We start from the raw sequence: 19,273 nt of genomic DNA, 5'->3' as shown, positions 1-19,273 counted from the left end.
AATTACATTTTTTTTAATCTGTGGTTCAGAGCAAGGACCCAATGAATGCAAGTCTTTTCTAAATAAGTACCTACTCCGTTTAGCAGTAAACATGATTTTTTATGAAGGAACTACCTATTATAATACATAATCAGCAAATGGCTAACAACCGTGTCTCAGTCAAAATAACTTCTACGTCGCAGAGCCTACATGATCGCTTAGGAGCAGATGTTGTACATGATTTATATATTTTTTTAAATCGTAATTAAGTAGTTAAACAGTGCAATCAAATATGACGGCCCTGAATATAGTATATTTTTTATAGTTACCAAATCAAAAATATTAAAACATTCTAAATATGATATCTTGTGTTTAAAAAAACATTAGACTAATATTAAACGGTGCACTTACTGCAGATATTTGATACAATAATTAATGACTTTAATCTTAATTTGAAATGTTTATGAGCTATTTATATTAAATTTAATATGATTACGAAAATATTATTTTGACTTCAAAGATAAAAATATATATGACATTTTTCCCGTAGAATCTACAAATTGTTCTAAATAAGCTTCCAGATATACCCCAAACTCATTATTTTACAACTTTATATAGTACAACTGCTTTTCAAGTATAAAAAAAAACGTTTGTTTGTTAAATTTAATATTGGGCGAGGTCCTAATTCTCGTCCATAGATGGCTTTATTATACAATTGCTATTACACGCTGACAGATATATTTTGAAAATGTATTGCATATTTTGGGAGCATTCTGAATCCTTATGTTGGCCTTATATGCGTTCACTTGGACTCAATACATGATTGTTATTACACGTTGACCATGAAACTATAACATTAGTCCGATTTTACTGACTTTCGCGTCACACATTAGGAGTGGTATTCGCTGGGCCATAATATAGTCGGTAAGGGTGTGTGGTGTCGCAGTGCGTCACCCTCCGAACCTCCCCCGGCCCTCCATTCATTACCTAGTCACGCCAAGTTAGCCTTATTTTTCCCACTTTGCCTCGGCGCTGTCCGAATTGCCATGACAAATTATTACTATGGCCGATTTGCCTCTACGCCGCTACGCTTCTACGTCGTTCGTGCTACGCATAATTTTGTTCTCGGAGGAATTGTTTGGCGATTTCGCTTTCTTCGCTGAGTAATTATTCCGCAGTGCTCTTTGGCTTATCAATATATAACGTTCGTTAATTACAAATTATTTTTTATAATTTGTTATGCCCAAGACGTAGAAAGAAACTTTGCTAATCAACATGGGTGCCCAACCTTTTTTCCCACATTTGCCTAAAAATGTATTGTTAATAGGTTGAAGAAGTAATTAACTAATTACCATTTTACGAGTATTGGCTTCCACGTGGGAAGATTGTGCATTATTTCATTCTCTCTACAATATCCAATTGAAGTAGACGAAACCATTCCAGATCATTATTAAATAATGTTGAATATTTTTTTTTGACCATGTCCGGTCCTAATAAGATCATATTGGCCTCCATAGAGTAGTCGTTTGTATTACCAGATTTTATTTTTATGAGAAGTGGGATGTCAGCCACTTGGTCAACCAATTAGGCCCATCATACCCTGACTCATAGACAAATTGAAAACAATATGTGTACTTTCCAGACCCAGGATTCAAACCTGGAACTCACGGCATTATAAGCCCATGCTTAAGCCGCGTGGCCACCGTGGGTGTATAGAATAAATACGTACTACCAATATTTTGAAAAACCTCAGTAACAATACATATTACAAAAAAAACTAGAAAAAAGTTGGAGCGAGACAGACTCGAACTCAAGAGATTCAATTTCTAGAAGAGTGCTTTTGCTCCTAAGCTAGCGATTCATAAATAATTCATGCGAATTTATTGCACATTTTCTATAATCAAAAATATAACATTCCTAAATCTTATGTATATGCAGTAATTAAAAACTTATAATAATGTGTTTTAATTGAAGTAATAAAAAGTTTATATAGTAGAAATTTAATATTTTTTCTCAGAAAGCAATACCTAAGGCGCTGACCTTCCACCTGGGAACTTCAGGTTTGATTCCCGATGAGGACATAATATATTTATGCGATTTTATCAAAGCCTGGGTTTTTGTGATTGTTCAAATTACTAACAACCACCTTGTACAAAAAAGCAAGGGCATATTTGCAAAAAAATATGTTAGACTTTTTTGCGATCTAAAAATTGTATAATATAGAGGTCAACGACTTTAAAAATAATATTTTCATATAGTATATGCCATAATAATATAATAAAGTATGAAAATGTTACCTACATCAAAATATAAAGGATAACGAAACAATTTGTAGTCACCATAACACATTACTTTACATAATAATATAATATAATTTAAATAAATTTAGTACTAATATAAATTATAAAAATCTTGTTTATAATGTTCAAGCCGCTATCAGAAGATTTATTTCAATTTTGATTAAAATTTATCAACCACCATCAAGAGCAACGCTGTCAGCCATTTTGATACGGGGGACCATTTCCTGTGGCTCAGCTTATCGCAAATGGCGTCCGGGTTCCTGCGAGCTTCCCGCCAAATTTTCCCGCGATTTTCAAGTTAACGCTATGTTTACACCTTAACATTATTATGTACTAGACTAGATAACCTAATTTAAAATTGGAACTACATCATTTTAATTATTTACTTAATAGATTCGAACAACTAATATTATACAATTTCTAAGCGAGTAAATAATAAAACAATGATCTTTTTTCCAACAGTAAAAAATAATAGTTCTTTTATGATACTTATATATTTTATGGGAATTGGACAACTGGGCGCCGCACAAATGGATGAAATTCGTAAAATATAATTTGATATATCAAGCACAATACACTACTTTTTTTCTTCAACGAATGATTCTCAAGACTGAAAAATACCGGCCCACGATGGCCAACCTGGCAAATTATGTTGTTTTTTAATGTGTGTTTGAACCAAGTCGCTAACATTCATTTCTCGTAATAAAAAATCTGATAATCTCTACGTTATAATATAATACCATAATATTATGTTCTTCTCGGAATTGGACATTGGTTAAAAAAATGCAATATTTTTTATATATAATTTGGAACATCTCAGAAATAATCATATTAGAAAAAAACTTATGGTCATATTATTACGAAAGATTATTCAGAGGTATTTCCAATAATTATGTATAATAAATATACAAAATTTTATTCCTGAATATGGCAATAAGATTGCCGATTTCTACTTTAGGTTGTACAGATCCCTAAATCTAACACATCTGATGATGTAACTTATATAGTTTCCAAGTTCAATTATATTGAAATATAGTCAAAAAATTATTTTAAATACTTACAAAAAATATTTCGTGTTATTATACATCTTCTTTCATTTTAGTAGCTTTAGATAAGTTGTGATATTTGGCAAGTTGATATGGCGGTGTAAGCTTACCATAAAGTTTCGTGTCTACTAACTTAGATTGAGCACGAAAAATAAAGCTGAATAAAAGTAAGAATTTTTGTTGTGAGTGACTTTTCTTTGAAACACCTTTCAAGTATTCGGCACTACAAGTTTTGATTGGCTTTCTTCAGCAAAAGTATTTAAATTATAATAATATGATCAAAATGATATAAGGAACTTATTCATAAAGAGGACTTAGAGAGTTTTGATAGTAACATCAAAGAAACTCATTTTAGCAAAGTGTTAAAAGATGCGTACTTATTTAAAAAGGAAATTTATAAAGGTTTTACAATTATAATTTTTTACTGAAGGATACTGAAAGTAAGACGAATAATTAATAACATTGGATAATCTATAAAATATTTACTATTTAAATATGTCGTTAAATCGACCTGGATATCGAATTACTCATGTAGGTTGTGTAGTCAATATAATCTCTCTACGTTAATAAGCTATTTTTTACTCGACGAATTTTTTATAAGATTTAAGAAAATTACACTATTTATTAAACATATATAATTTGAAAATACCTCAGATATAAAATCATCATCAGCCTGAATATATCCACTGCTGGGTGAAGGCCTCTCCAAGCTGATTTCACTTATCTCGGTCAAGTTCGTTGCTTGTCATGCACGTCCACAGAACATAACCATTTCATCGATCCAGCGACCTATAAGTCTACCTATCAGACGTTTTTTACCTCTTGGGTACCATTGGATGACTAGATTTGTCCTTTTTTCAAGCTATATGTCCAGATCATTTCTATTTGAAATTTTCAGCGAACTCTATTACATCGTAAACTTTGTCTATTTCCTAATCCAGTAATTTATTGTTCTTTCGCGTTATGCCCAACATGCACCTCTCCATACCACTCTGTGCCACTCTAAGTTTCTGGATCTCTCTTTTACTTAAGGTCCATGCTTCACACGCATATCTGATTACAGGAAGCACTCATTGCTTGAACACTTTACACTTTAGGCACACTGAGAAGTCATTTTTGAAGACATTATTCAGACGGTCAAGATATAATATATCTACTATGAAAATTATTTGAAGAGAATACGACTCCGGGCGGGAGTTCAACCCGAGTCCATTGAATTTTCGCCAATGTGATTTACCAATTGAGCTATGTATGTCCTACTTAATTCGACGAAATTTACTAGTCTGTATAGGTAGATTTAAAGTAATACTTTAAATCTACCTATACATAACTTTGAATATTTTATAGATAGAATAATATTTGTTTATCTATTATAATAGTTTGGGAAGGCCGGGTTTAATGAATTTATAAAATGACTCAACAATATGTATTCTTAATCCAATGAAAACAAATAAGTGTGAATGAAAATATGTACACAATTTTGTCGTTTCGCCCAAACTATATCAAACCTATTATGGTTTGGTTAGGTGGGTTTCGTTGATTTTTAAAAACTAACTAATACTATCTATAAATTGTAGTCATGGTTCAATAAAATCAAATACGTATGACTAATAAAGTTGAATGTGCACTATTTATAGTAGACCTTAAAAGTCTACCTCCACCCTTTGCTACTGATTTTTCTCATATGCAGGGAAAAGTAAATGTTTAAATTTTGGAACCTATGCCAACCATATTCAATGTTTAATTTTTTTAAAATACCATTTTCAGTGGACCACACGATTCTCGAAAAGGCCTTAAAATTATTTATAGAATACAAAGCTTACATTTTAAAACCACAGAGATCCTAAAATACAAACTTTAATGAAACTTTTTAGCAGGACTCCTGCGGTCAAAACAAAAGGCGGCGAGTGTAGTTAATGCTCCATCCCCCATCTGGGCTTTTGGGCCATTAATTTTGAGTGGCCTACTGTTGCCTTCCTGATGGCTTTTTAAACACCCTTCCCCTATCATTAGAGAATCTCATTACCATAGACTCAGTACCGGAACGATTTTCACTTTTTTTGCGTAGTAGAAAATTTAGCAAACTATACTAGTCGATGATAAAGATAGTAGACTTTGTGATGGTGTAGGTCAGCGTTTTTCAGAATGTAGTTCCGTGGATTGCAACAAAATTATAGATTCTATACTAAGCCTACATATTCACAAAATAAACTAACGTAAGTATGTTTAGCACTTCGTGTAAAAACTGTCAACATTTTAACGGCCCACATGCTCAGCATACGTCAAAATGGAGCTTTTATGCTATTTTCAAAGCATGATCCAAAGCAAGACATTCCTGAAACATTGTAGATAATCTATTTACATAATTTTGAAGCCTTATTATCCTTAATATTTATTTTAAACATTTGATGACTGCATAAAGTATTTTTATTACATAAAATAGTTTTATTTTAAACCTCTCGCTCTAATGTTTTAGAATATAGTCATATTTCAGTACGTCCATGTGAAGTGGTGCTAAAATTTTTTATATTTATTAATTTTTAAACGCATTTATAAATAATCTTCGGTACCATTTTTGGCGGCATATTGATTATTATGAGTTTTCTATAATATGACCAACTACCCTGAAACTAGACAACGTATTTAGAACAATATTTTTCAAACAATTTAAAAATGCTATCACACTTTACCATCGACCTTCATCGATATTCATGAACTTATAAATTTTGTTCCCAATGTTTCTTGGTGTAAGGATACATCATTTATTAATTTAACAGAAGGTTGCTTTTGGCGCGTGTGTGTGGCAACATTAAAGATACACTCTTCTGTCTTGGTAGTAGGACTTATCATATTTAGTCACATATTATAGATTACAATTACACTTTATATTACAAGGTTTCACATAATACTTTATAACATAATATTTTGGCGGACATGAGCATCCAAGTGTAACTCTGTCTAACGGAAGAGGGTTATTAGTGAACTGATATTCGGTCGTATTCGTTTTCTACTGTTTTCTATGCCCCAGACATGAGCATAGACAACAGTATGACAGTTGTTGTGGTTGATAATATCTCTACAAACTCACACTGTCTAATAAGCAGTTTGGAGATAATGAGGTAGAGGAGGATGAAGTCCTTGTTGTTTGGATGTTGTGAGGAAAGAGTTTATTTATTTGGTTTATCGTTACAAGAATAAATAAATACAATGATAAAGATGAAGGAGTGATGTTAGACTCGCAGGTACGGATGTACTGATGAGATTAAATTTAATTATAAGCTGTCTGGCGATGTATCGAGATATTAATATAAACGAGAGACTGGACTCGAGTTGAGTAGTGCGCCGAGTGATGGACTTGGGTGGTGTGAGGATTTATGGATTATCCTTGCTATTTATACAAACTTACGATCGCTTCCGCTCCATTGTTTTGTTTTGACTACAAAACATACCGTGCATAGCATTTATAGCGTCACCCTTGTAACGCTGAGTGGTATGATTGCTACAGCAGTAATTCCCTATTCTAATCATATAAAAAAATTACTTCAAAATTTATATGTGTAAGATAAACCAGTTTCTGTCACTTTTACAATTATTGACGAATACAAACATTTAAAGAAATCTCATGTATTGCCTAGCAAAAAGAAACTGAATTATCATCAAAGTACTAAAGCTCATATGATACAGCAACTCATTCGTAGAATCCATCTTGTAAAAAATATAAAAAGGTTCTGTGACTAAATTCAATAAATTGAGAAGCACTGATGTTAGTAATCTAAGTTCACGTTAGCTTGAAAAAAAATAGTTTGATGTTAATGTTGCCAATTCAAATTATAATTCCTCCGATTAGTAACATTTTTTTATTGACCAAAGTTAAAGATGTTAAAAAATTACCTTCTTCTATAATCTACACAGATAGAAATTTTATACTTAGGATAGGATTTAAGAATAAAATCGACTTTAAGTAATAGATACGATTTCTACTAAATCTATCTTATTATTGAACATTTTTTTTTTAATTCGTCATTCTGATTTTTAATTATTGAAGTAAAAATGGCGTAATAAAATATTTTCTCTCTACTACAAATTAGCCACGAGTTATTTAATATTACTGAGTAATTTTTAGCTCGACGATATTAAGCATGACATAAAATCAAATACAATAGTATTAAAAATATTTAAACAAAATATATGACATCATGTGTTTATATCTATATAAAACGTCTATCTATATACACCATAATGCAAGAGGAATATATTATTATGTATATCCAATACAATTTGATTGACTAAAGCAATCGCTCTCCCAATGAGCGTTACCAATGGTATGTTACCTATTTATATACCATAGGAGAACTTACAAACAACAGTTTTCTCGATTTTAAATATACTTGCATGCCACACAGGTAACCACTTCTAAGAATAGTAGATTTTACATTTTTATGCCATGTGTAAGATGAAAAAAAGGTGACAAATTTTTTTTTTTTTTTGATTTTACCGAGGCTTTGACTGCGACTCGCTGTCATATCGCCTCTTCTCTTCTAGAAGGGGATCCGTCGATCAGGTCCTCACTCCTATTCTGTTAAATAGCTATACAATTTTGCCTAGCTCTTCCGTCTTACCCACCACCAGGACACCCTTCAATTCGTCGACATTCTCATAGATATCCGCAATTCGCAGCTATACTCTGTGAAGTTCATATTTAGGGCATTGTAGTGCTATATGTACAATGTCCTCTTAAACATGACATTCATCGCAGAGCTGCGATTTGCTTCTTCCCATGAGGACATCAAAGCTTTTTCCCATTGTGTGCCCTGTTCTTATCCTCAGTTTATAACTTAAGCTCATTCCTCGTCAAAGAAGACTCTACAAACCAGGGCACCTCTCGTGGTGATGGTAGAATAGACTTACCCTTTTCTTTCTAATGATGCCCTATGGTAAAAAACTATCCACATACTTTGGCCCATTTTCTTTATAGCCTCATTCCAGTCCAGGTTTTCTGGTATCTACTAATATGGTACCCCTGAATCGCCAGCTTCCTTTGCCAGATCATTCGCCCTTTCATTGCCCTCAATACTCATGTGCGATGGGATCCATTGAAGGCATAGATCTCCTGTGACTAAATATTATTTAAATAAATTTAAGAGTACAATTGATATATAAGGATATCTCAGAAAATCAGTCGGATAATACTCATAATGCATTAAAATATAAGAGTCTCCAAAATGTCTTTATCTGCCTGAATTTGTAGCGCACTTTTTCACTAACTGTCAGTTTACTGTTAAAGATAAAGCGAAGATCTCTTAAATATGATACATGTTACTACCATGTACCGAGTATTGGAAAAACAATACTCACAAAACCTTAATTACGATAAAAGATGACATTTATTTTTATTATTAAATTATTGTATCAAGTTACAGTTTACGCTAATCATTCAAAGGGTCAAGTTCCAAGAGAACTTTCAAGTCATCAGCGAACCATGTTTTGTTATTAATAAAAACCATGAATAGAGATGGCACCAAGATTGAGCCCTGAAGGATATGTTTTGAATGTCGGTCTAAAAATTATTTACCAGAACTGCACTAAGATAAAAACGCCTTGCTTAAGCATGTGCTGGTTTTTTACCTTTATATCGTCGATTGAGGGAAATTTAAGAAACAAGACAATATCTAATAGAAATGTGTTACACAATTTAATTATGACAACGACCAGTTTTATTGGCTAAAAGATATATTTTCAACTATAGGTATAATACGTGAAGAATTGACATTAGTTGATAATGTCGCTTCAAGCGGACAAAATCGAGCTGATTATTAAATTTATGTATAGTATAAGTAACTACATGAAACGATTCAACTAAAAAAAAAACTCAAAAAGTTATAATATTAGGAATACGAAAAGGAACTATCATAAATATTTTTTTTATGTTATCAATTAAATACCTATCGTGATGATCGCATTTGTAATTATTATTTATTTTAATATATATTATATGTATATACAGATTATCCGTTTATTTTAAATTATTTAAAAACATACGGCATAGTCATTATGCGTCTTTAGTCGCTCGTATATGAAATAAAGGATTGTTCTATATTTGTTTCTACAGACGTCACCGAATAGAATCAAAAGTATGGATAGTAATTAATTTTAGAGCTATCTTTAAAAAAAGATTGTACAGGTATATTTTATTATTTTTTTTCTTATTTTCTGAATGAATTATTAAAATATTTCATTAAATTAAAAAGAAAGATAGAACAATTTATTCATAACCTAATGTCCTAATACAATATAAAATAATAATTAATATTGAACAATGGATAGTTCCAATTTTGATTCTATAAAACTTTCTACAATATGATTGTAATACGGAATCTACAGATATAATAATTATTCAGTTAGGTATTAGTTATATTTTAAACTAAGTCTTTATAAATATAATATAGGTACGCTACAAAAAAAATATACCTTTTACCAATAATGTGTTTATTCTACATCTCAACGACTGTCGTATTCTCGGATGGACTTCTGCATACATATAACTTCCGGTGGAATTGTTTTGTGACGGATTTTTCTTTTTTCATCTCTCTCCACAGAACATGGGGATGAAATCAGTTTCCGGTTGTCAAGTGCTGCCCTCTTCACGGCGGACGTCCAGAAATAAAACCTCCCAGCGAGCTTTTGAGACTTTAAGCTCGGCTTGTTTGCTGTCATTTTAAAGATATTTTAAAAATTACGCAAAATCTTCATTTAAAAAATATATAATTTTAACCGACAATTAAAACGAGTCAATTTATTATTGTGTTAATATTTAACACAATATTATTAAAAATATTCTTAAAATACTTACTTGAGGTTGAAATAAATATTATTATAAACAATTTAATTAATTTGAATTGCAGAATAACAGATTATTGTTCATATTATGGATTTTTTTATAATAAATAACACAACGAATATAGAAATGAGGTCAATACAACTGAAGAATTAAATATATAATCAATATCAATTAACGTCTATTAAAATCCTACCGAAGCAATATATTTCACGTGATAGAAATTTTGTTGATGAATATTTAAATATTTAATAAATAAAAAGAATAAAATAAAATTTAGTAATGATTAAAGATTGTTAGTATGTTGTTTTTATACATGATATAAATAAATATTTCAAGGTTAAGTTTAAATAAATAATAAATATTAATAATAATTAAAGTTGACGATAGTCTATATAAGAAGTTTTGAATAAGAAACTAGTGAGATTTTTCAGTGTTATTAAATAATTAATTAAATTAATAGTCAAAATGGCGTTTGCGGCAGCTCGTATGATCCTTAAGGACAAGAGAAGGAAGACGTCAAAGGAAGAATTCCGGGACCCCAGAAACCGTAGCAAGGTAAAACAAAGGAATGCCAATTAAGTAGTTTTTCTCTTATAGCGTACAATAATTAATAACAATTAACATTGATATTTATTTTTCAGGTTATTTCTTCTTTAAACAAAGGCTGCAAGAAATATGTTTTATAATATGTAACTTTAAAATAAATATTAAAATAAATATATTAGGACATTATCGAAATAGATAAAAAAGATAATGGAAACAAAAATATACATAAATTGTCGTTTATCTGCTTCCGCATTCTTATTTATTAGTTTAGAAAAAATATCACCATTGACTTAAGCTAGCACTGTATAACCATATTGAAATTCTGTTTTCTTTTGAGCGACCGAGACCTTACCAACTCTCTCGATCTTCTTCTTCTCCCAGGGCAGGGTAAAGGCTACACCCAGACAGCTCTATCATTTGACCGCTCCAGCGTGCCAATGCTCTTCTTCTGCTTTACCTTTCCCAAAGGCTACCCAAAACCACCAGTCTCTCCAGATCATCCAGTCCGTGCAGAATAAAATGTCCAAAAAACTGCAGAATGCATTTCAGATACATTGTCGAGTGCTGTTTGTTTATTTGGAATTTCTGGATGATTTACTGCTTTGGCCTATGGTCTGTCCAAGAAATACGTAGTATTCGGCGCCAATACCACATTTCGGAGGATTTCGGATTTCACAGGTTCCATGACTTGAATTTAATATATGAAGAACTTTTCAGTCACTTCAGTGACAAAGTCATTAATTAAAAATCGGTAACGTCAATTTTACCTTTTTTATATATGTATGGATTCTGATTTAGTAAATACTTTATCATCTTACGTATATTATGAATATAATCAATTCTGTTTCGTTCGTTAGTGAAGTAGAATTAAACCGAAGATTGCCACCATTTTTTATATTTTATAACTAACTTAAATTATAATTTTTATTAATTTTAATGATGTTAAAGAGAATTTATTTTGCTATTCACTTTTTCTAATTGTTAAAAATTTTATTGCAATACTCGACGGTTTTTTACGTTTATCTCAAAATGGTGGAATATAAAGGTTACTTACTTTAAAACTAATATGATTAATTAGCACTACCATTATAACTCGCAATTTAGTGCCGCGGCCTGACTATATACAGTCTTGATTATAACAGTGAGAACACATTTAAAAAAATAAATTATAATGACTTGTAAAGAAACTTTCGTTTTCTTGTTTGTAAAAAAATAGCAATCCAAATGAGTAAGTACGTGCGCAAAGCAAGGGATACAAAATAATTTCCGCCTATTTCTTTTATTTGATGCTTTTTTATAACTGCGAAACGTTTTTTAATGCTTTTTTTCTCCCCCGTCATCTCCTCAAGAGGATACGTTATATATAACGTCGTTATGTTTATGTTTTTGCTATCCTAGACACGAAGGAGTAAAAAAATGGAAGTAAATACAATATTTCTACAAAAAATATATATATAGCCTCGTGTACAGACGGTAGATAAACAGAGCTTTTTAAATTACTTTTCAATATCTTTGTTTATTTAAATTTTATTAAAATTATAAGACATTTTTTTTCTTCATCTCCTGTCACGTCAACATTCTCGTTCTGATCATGTATAGCAGTAGTTTTCAAACTTAATCGTCTGGTGACATTCTTTGTATCGAAAATTTATTTCACGGCGCCCTAAAAATATATCAATTGATGAGGAGGGTGGGGCATATTCTCAATAGGGGCGCAGTTCTTCTTCTCGTTAAAAAAATAATTGACGCTATGGTTTATGAATATTTTTTACTTGTTTTTCTTTCCACCACCTGCCACGGCTTCACACCCATTATGCAGGCATATATCATGACGTAACAAACGTTAGGCGCTCTTCAAAATTGTGCCTAAAGTGTCTTAGGAGCAACTTCCAAAGGCCTTCGAGTATGCGTGAGTCTTACTTCGATATAATGTATTAGGGTCGATTCTCGATGAGAAAAGACCTTCTCGCTCACCGTAAAATGCTGCAAGCTTTTTAAATATTGAGAAATTTTCCTTCGTAGATACCAATTTGTAATGCTCGACCGGTCCAACTGAGGGTCAGACTGACTTGACAAGCTCTCCCCTTTCAACCAACATATGGGGACACTCCTAGAGGATATGATCGGTATTATGCAATTCGCCACATACGCAAGTCGGATAGTCTATTAGGCCAAGCTGAGAGAGCTTTGAGGCAAAATCACTGTATCCGGTTTAGAACTGAGAAGACAGTACAATAATCTGTATTCAGTCTCCATGCGTCACTTTATATTTGGACAACACAAATGCGTTTGCCTACTGTTAGAAGAAGAGGTCCATCGCCCCTGCCTTTATGAATTACTGATAAAATTTTGACATTGACTACATATTTTTTTATTAAAGATTAAAAAATATTGTCAAATGCACGGATAAAAATATGACATACCAAGAATAAATATTTTTAGTCGTTCAAGTTAAGGTTTGCTCCGATTTGATTTTTTTCATCCATTTTATCCTTTTCATGCAGCTGTGAAGTAACCTAAGCTTGTGATAGTGATGATGTAAATATAAATATAAGTATAATATATATAAACAGTAAAGATAATATTATATGTTTTGTAAAAAGGGTAAATGTAAATACATTTCTTGGGAAGATAAATAAAATTACTTCAAGGCCTTGGATTGTGTTGGTATAATTTATGTAATTTACGCAGGTGGTGTTATGTCGTCGAGAACCTTTATAAATGAGAGTAAATGATTCAATGTATATAATGTATTCATTGCCTTATACATTCAAACAATACAATATTTAGTAAGTATACAATATTTTGGCAGAAATTTAATATTGTTTTTTTGCTGAGATTTATATAGCCAATGTTGCCAATATAATGATACTTCAGTAAGGAAAGTAACTAAACAAAATATTGTGTAATAAATTTCGGTCGATACATTTAATATATTGTCTTACTCTCCCGGTGTCATTAAAAGATTTAGTATCAAAATAATATTAAAGTCAAGTATGTCAGTGTACACACTCTAGACTAAATTAAAATAGCTGATTTGAATGATTTTCTGTAGTGTTGACCTTATTCTCTAGTATTTGAGAAGCGATTTACCATATTGTAAAGAAGCTTATCTTAACCTAGTTCTGAAACCACGTATAATTCGTTGTTATGTTCTCTCAATACTTTTCTATCGTATAAAGATATTATGTACGCTAAAGCTTGGGATGTCTCGAATAGTTAAGGCTTTCGAGATATTGCAGTTTAGATACATCCTCAAAATTTCTCGGACTAACTGGGTGTAAAATTTTGACGTTCTCAATCGAATAAAAAAGGATCAAAAATCTCTGCGTAATATCAAAACCAGAAAACTAAAATATAAATGAAGTTGTATCCAATTATAAAAATTCAAACCATAATTTTGATAATCTAGCATATTGTGGTCTCTATTCAGGGTGACAATAGAGGATTGTGCACCACTTGGTTGGATTATTTTTATTTCAACATTAATTTTCTTCTGTATAAAGATGCATGCCTTAAAAATCGATGGTATTATACAAGATACGCCGATGACGTCAGACTCATAACGATTAATCCAGAAGATATGGTTGCACCACGCGAATGTGTAACACAAGATAGACTACGGCATTAACATAATTCAAACCTCGATGATAATAGATTTAAACTACGTATTACCAATCAGTTCACCGCTAAGCAAGGCGGGCGTAGTTTTGCAATGCTCAGGTCTTGTCCAGATAACGCGTGTCTCACCGCGATATCCCGCGATACTCAACCGAACTCTATGTTAAAAATTTATAAAACATCGTCCACCTGAACTCATCCTCACGTAAATCAAATATATCAATATCCGGAGAGATTTGGTTGAGCAGTGTATTATTTGCTTTTCTAATTGACATAACAGCATGATAGGTTAGTTAGTTAACAACTTAGGAGAACAAATGACTGATGCTCCCGAATTCTAAGATAATTATAAAGAACACACACACTAATACTATAAAGAATTGGAGAGTTCTCATTTACTTTTATTTGAATCAAATTTTATGATTATATGACAATATACCTATATAATATTCCAAATTTCGTGACCTTTTTCCCAAATACGAGGGTGGGTCAATAATTCCTTAGAAAAAAGCATTGAAACAGTTTTTATTTTTGTATTTTTTTTTTATTTCTCAACATAATCTCCTTGGAGGTCAATACACTTGGTTAGACGTTTCTCAATTTTTTTTAAACCGTCAGAAAAATAAGTTTTCGGAAGGTCCTCAAAATAAGCATTTGTCCGATCGATGACTTCTTCATTTGAAAAAAAACGTTGTCCACTTAGCCATTTTTTTAAGTTTGGGAAAAGGAAAAAGTCACTGGGGGCTAAATCTGGCGAATACGGTGGGTGGTCGACCAATTCGAACTTCAATTCTTCAATTTTAGCCATTGATCGTAAACATGTGTGAACACGGGTATTGTCCTGATGAAAGAGGATTTTTTTCCTGTTTAAATGAGGCCGTTTTTCTTCAATTTTGTTTTTTAGCTGGTCCAATAAAGATGCATAATAATCCCCTGTTATTGTTTTTCCTTTTTCCAAATAGTCAACGAAAATAATTTCACGTGCATCCCAAAATACAGTAGCCATAACCTTACCAGCTGATTTCACGGTTTTCGCCTTCTTTGGACATGGTTTGCCTTCGCAATCCACTGCTTTGACTGTTTTTTCGTCTCGGGAGTATAGTGGTGTATCCATGTTTCATCCTACAGTCACAAAGCGACGAAAAAATTCATCCGGATTGCGTTGCATGAGCGACAACAGGGCTTTAGAGGCCACCACCCTATTGCGTTTATTGTCGACTGTGAGCAAACGCGGCACCCATCTTGCAGAAATATTTTTCATGCCCAATTTGTCATGTAAAATAGAAATGACGCTACCTTTTGAGATCCCTGTAACCTCAATTATCTCACTCAACTTTAATCTTCGGTCACTTAACACCATATCGTGGATTGTATTGATCATTTCTGGTGTAGTCACCTCTACAGGACGTCCTGAGCGTGGTTCATCCTTTGTTGATGTACGACCACGTTTAAATTCATTTAACCAGTTATAAATAGTTGCAAGTGAAGGAACAGATATGCCGTGAACTAAATCCAACCCTTTTTTTATTTCCTTTGCTGTTAACCCTTTTATATTAAAATGTTTAATAACAGCTCTAAACTCAATTTTCTCCATTTTCCATTTTTCCATTTTCCACAAGCAAATTTTTTTTTTAAATGTACGAGAAACACACAACAACCCGACCAATCTGATTGAAACTTCGCAGCATACTGAATCGGTAGTGCCGCTGCATGAAAACAAACCGCTTACAGTACTAGTCGCGCCACCTGTCGGCTTTTCTAAGGACTTATTGACCCACCCTCGTAGTATAAAATAAATTCATTTTTACATTATATATCAAACGAGTTTTCCCGGTATTCCCTGTGCTACCTTTGAATGATGAAACGTCTAAGGCCATATTTCTAAGTGTAGGGCAGGAAGTGACAACTTGACGGGCCAATATCCGGTAAAAGGAAACTGACATGTACCTTCCTACTTACGACATCTGGGCTAAATACTTTGCAACAGGAAATTGTGTGGTATTAATCAGTTTGATCGATCGACGTGTTTTGATTCATTTTTTTCCTAAGTGACATTGAAGATTTTGAGATCTGTTAAAATTGACGGAAAATAAAATACATTTTTTTTTAATATATTAGCTTTTCCTTCAACCACATAAGTTATATACACATAATAGAATGTACTGACGAATGTTGGATGTCATTCAAAGCTATGGTAAAATTTACTCCCTAGAGCTTGCATTTGCAAACCTTATTCTAAAAGTATGTCAAATTATATGCGTAAAAAATCAAAATAATATAAATATTTAACATGCATAATTTGATAACATCTCATGCATATACTCACTAGAAAATAAACCATTTTAGAATAAAAATTATGACATTATACAGCGTGTAATTGCTGGATTCACGCCAGTGTGCTTTTCGAATTAAACTACGAGCATCCTACTCAATTACAACAATTTTAACTAGTGGTTCTTATACGGAATGCTTATCAAATTATGTAAATAATGTTGGCTATCGGTTTTTGTATATTATTCGCCGAATAAAACAAGTGGTTAATTATAAATATGCATTATTTATTTGATGTAAATTTATGGCTAACAATTGAATACTTTAAAATAAATCATATACGTATATCAGTCAAATGATTACAACTTCGGTGTATTTTAGATAAGGGCTGACGTGCTCAGCGTGGGTCAAAATTGAGTTTTTTTCTATTTTCAAAGCATGATCCTGGAATACCTTAAACGTTGTAGATAATCTATTTATATAATTTTTAAGCCTTGTTATCCTTCATATTTATTTTAAACATTTGATGACTGCATAAAGTATTTTTATTACATAAAATAGTATTATTTTAAACCTTTCTCTCTAATGTTTTAGAATATAGTCATATTTCAGTACATAAATGTGCAGTGGTGTTTACATTTATTAATTTTTAAACGCATTTATAAAACCATCAGTATAATTTATAAAGACATTATTATAGTGAAATATTTACAATAAAAAATTATATTGATAATCTCTGTGATCCCAAATTTGATAAGAATTAGGCATTTTACTATTCAAAAAATGGGCAAGATTAACATATTTGAAGATAATTCTAAAGACACTCATTATAAGCTATGTTTTTGACCATTCAAGTGTGATAAACATCTTACGAATAATGATTGCTTTATAACAATTATTGACCTAAGAATAAGGTAGTGTTTTTTTGAAATACGTCATTTCTTTTGGCATTTCCCAGTGGTTAAGCTACAACATACGGCCGTAGCCATAAATTGACAAACTAAAATGATGTTAACGCGCGTATTTGAACATGTACCGTTTAAAAAAAATCGGTTAGGTACATGTTCAAACACGCGCGTTGTTTGAAATAAATATAAAGGATAATTAGGCTTCAAAATTATATAAATAGATTATCTATAACGTTTAAGGTATGTCCAGGATCATGCTTTGAAAATAGAACAAAAGCTCCATTTGACAGACGCTGAGCATGACATTCATACTGCCAGGCATCATCTATAGTATGGTAAATAAAAATCGACAAAAACTAATATTATACTGTTTCGTAATTTGTCCGTATGTATACAAAATAAGTCAGTATTACCAGATGAAAATAATTTAAAAAATAATATGACGATTTTTAGATATTATGTTCGTATCTATTAAATTTATGTAAAAAAACTACTCGATTTTTAGATACAAAATTTTAAGTTTTCTAGTGTATCATTAAACTCGGTCTCACATACAAACTCGTCTTGACTGCAACTCGTCAAGTTTATCTATTTATGTGATGTTATTTTCATTCATAAAATACGTTATGTAACTTAATTTACTGCCACGATCGGTATTTTGTTTATAGCCACAATAAACAAGGTTTCAAATTCAATTAATTGTAAAATGCTACTATCCATGGATACGTCTTAATGTTTCAGATAAATGCAGTTATTTATCTGGATAGTTAGTCGCTATAGAGGCGTTTCTCAAAAGATTTAAAAATAATACTAGCCTAAAACGTCAAGATAAAAGGTAGAAAGATTTAACGGTGACAACCACAGAACAGATAATAAATAGAATACCGATAGGCTATATTCAATACGCCGCATGTTGAAGCAGGCTTTTGAATGTATGAGTGTCCTACGAAAATGAAACACGCATTATGCACGTGCAATAGTGCGTGTAATACACCAACATTAAATGAGCGTAAATTCATAAACCGAGAGCAGTTTTCAGTATTCGACGTAAAACGTATTCTTGACACGTGTGTAAGTTTAAAACAGATTCTTCCTTACTCGAGTCAGTTGCCTGCTATCGCCTTACCCGTTATGTATTTCAGTTCCCATTATTTCTGAGTTCCCTGGTGACAACATAAAAATTAATACGATAATAAGCAACCATGAAAGTCTAAAATAATGTAAAACAGTTCAATACAACTTTCGATATAAGTATATTTATATTTTTATTACATTTATTTCTATTTACTTATTTACAATTACCTACGAAACAATAAATTGCTTCATTTACAATTTAAAAATTTAAAATTTAAATTATTCATCCAGAACTAAATTTTTTGTTACTTTTTACCACCAGGAAACAGAATTGTCTGTAATTAAGCTGTTCATTTTTGTTTAGAGTGTATTTGATTCTGGTTAATGATGTTTATATCCACGCCAATCTCACGTAAATGTGTTGATCTAGACCTTACCTTTTTGACTTTGGTTAAAAGTTTTACTGACCGGAAAACTCGTCAGAGAGAGAGAAAGAGGCGTCGGGGCTTAATAATTGGATGCTTAGGGTTATCCTATTCTATCAAAACCTTCCAGAATTTGGGACTATCCCTTTTTGCTTGGGACAACTTTGTTATGGAAAACACGGGGTCGTTTTGACCTAGTTGTAGAATTTTAAAACGTATACAATGAAATAAATACGTTAGCATGCTGTATGAAACGATGTTTAAT

At 31.7% G+C, this 19,273-nt stretch overlaps 1 protein-coding gene across 2 annotated transcripts in view; it reads left to right on the top strand.

The window, feature by feature from the left end:
* Positions 1-10,482: 10,482 nt before the first annotated feature.
* The window catches only part of LOC147073965 (neo-calmodulin-like), a 106,310-nt gene continuing 97,519 nt past the window's right edge, over positions 10,483-19,273 (top strand). For both annotated transcript variants that reach the window (XM_085944808.1, XM_085944807.1), the window contains exon 1: positions 10,483-10,718. In XM_085944808.1, the coding sequence (XP_085800934.1) occupies positions 10,629-10,718 (90 nt within the window). In that variant the 5' untranslated portion in view covers positions 10,483-10,628. The remainder of the gene's footprint in view (positions 10,719-19,273) is intronic.

Source organism: Rhyacophila brunnea, unplaced genomic scaffold (genome assembly GCF_057557595.1).
Source record: "Rhyacophila brunnea isolate RB1 unplaced genomic scaffold, BYU_Rbru_1.0 scaffold_17, whole genome shotgun sequence".
NCBI lineage: Eukaryota > Metazoa > Arthropoda > Insecta > Trichoptera > Rhyacophilidae > Rhyacophila > Rhyacophila brunnea.
This window is presented reverse-complemented; position numbering and strand designations above follow the sequence as displayed.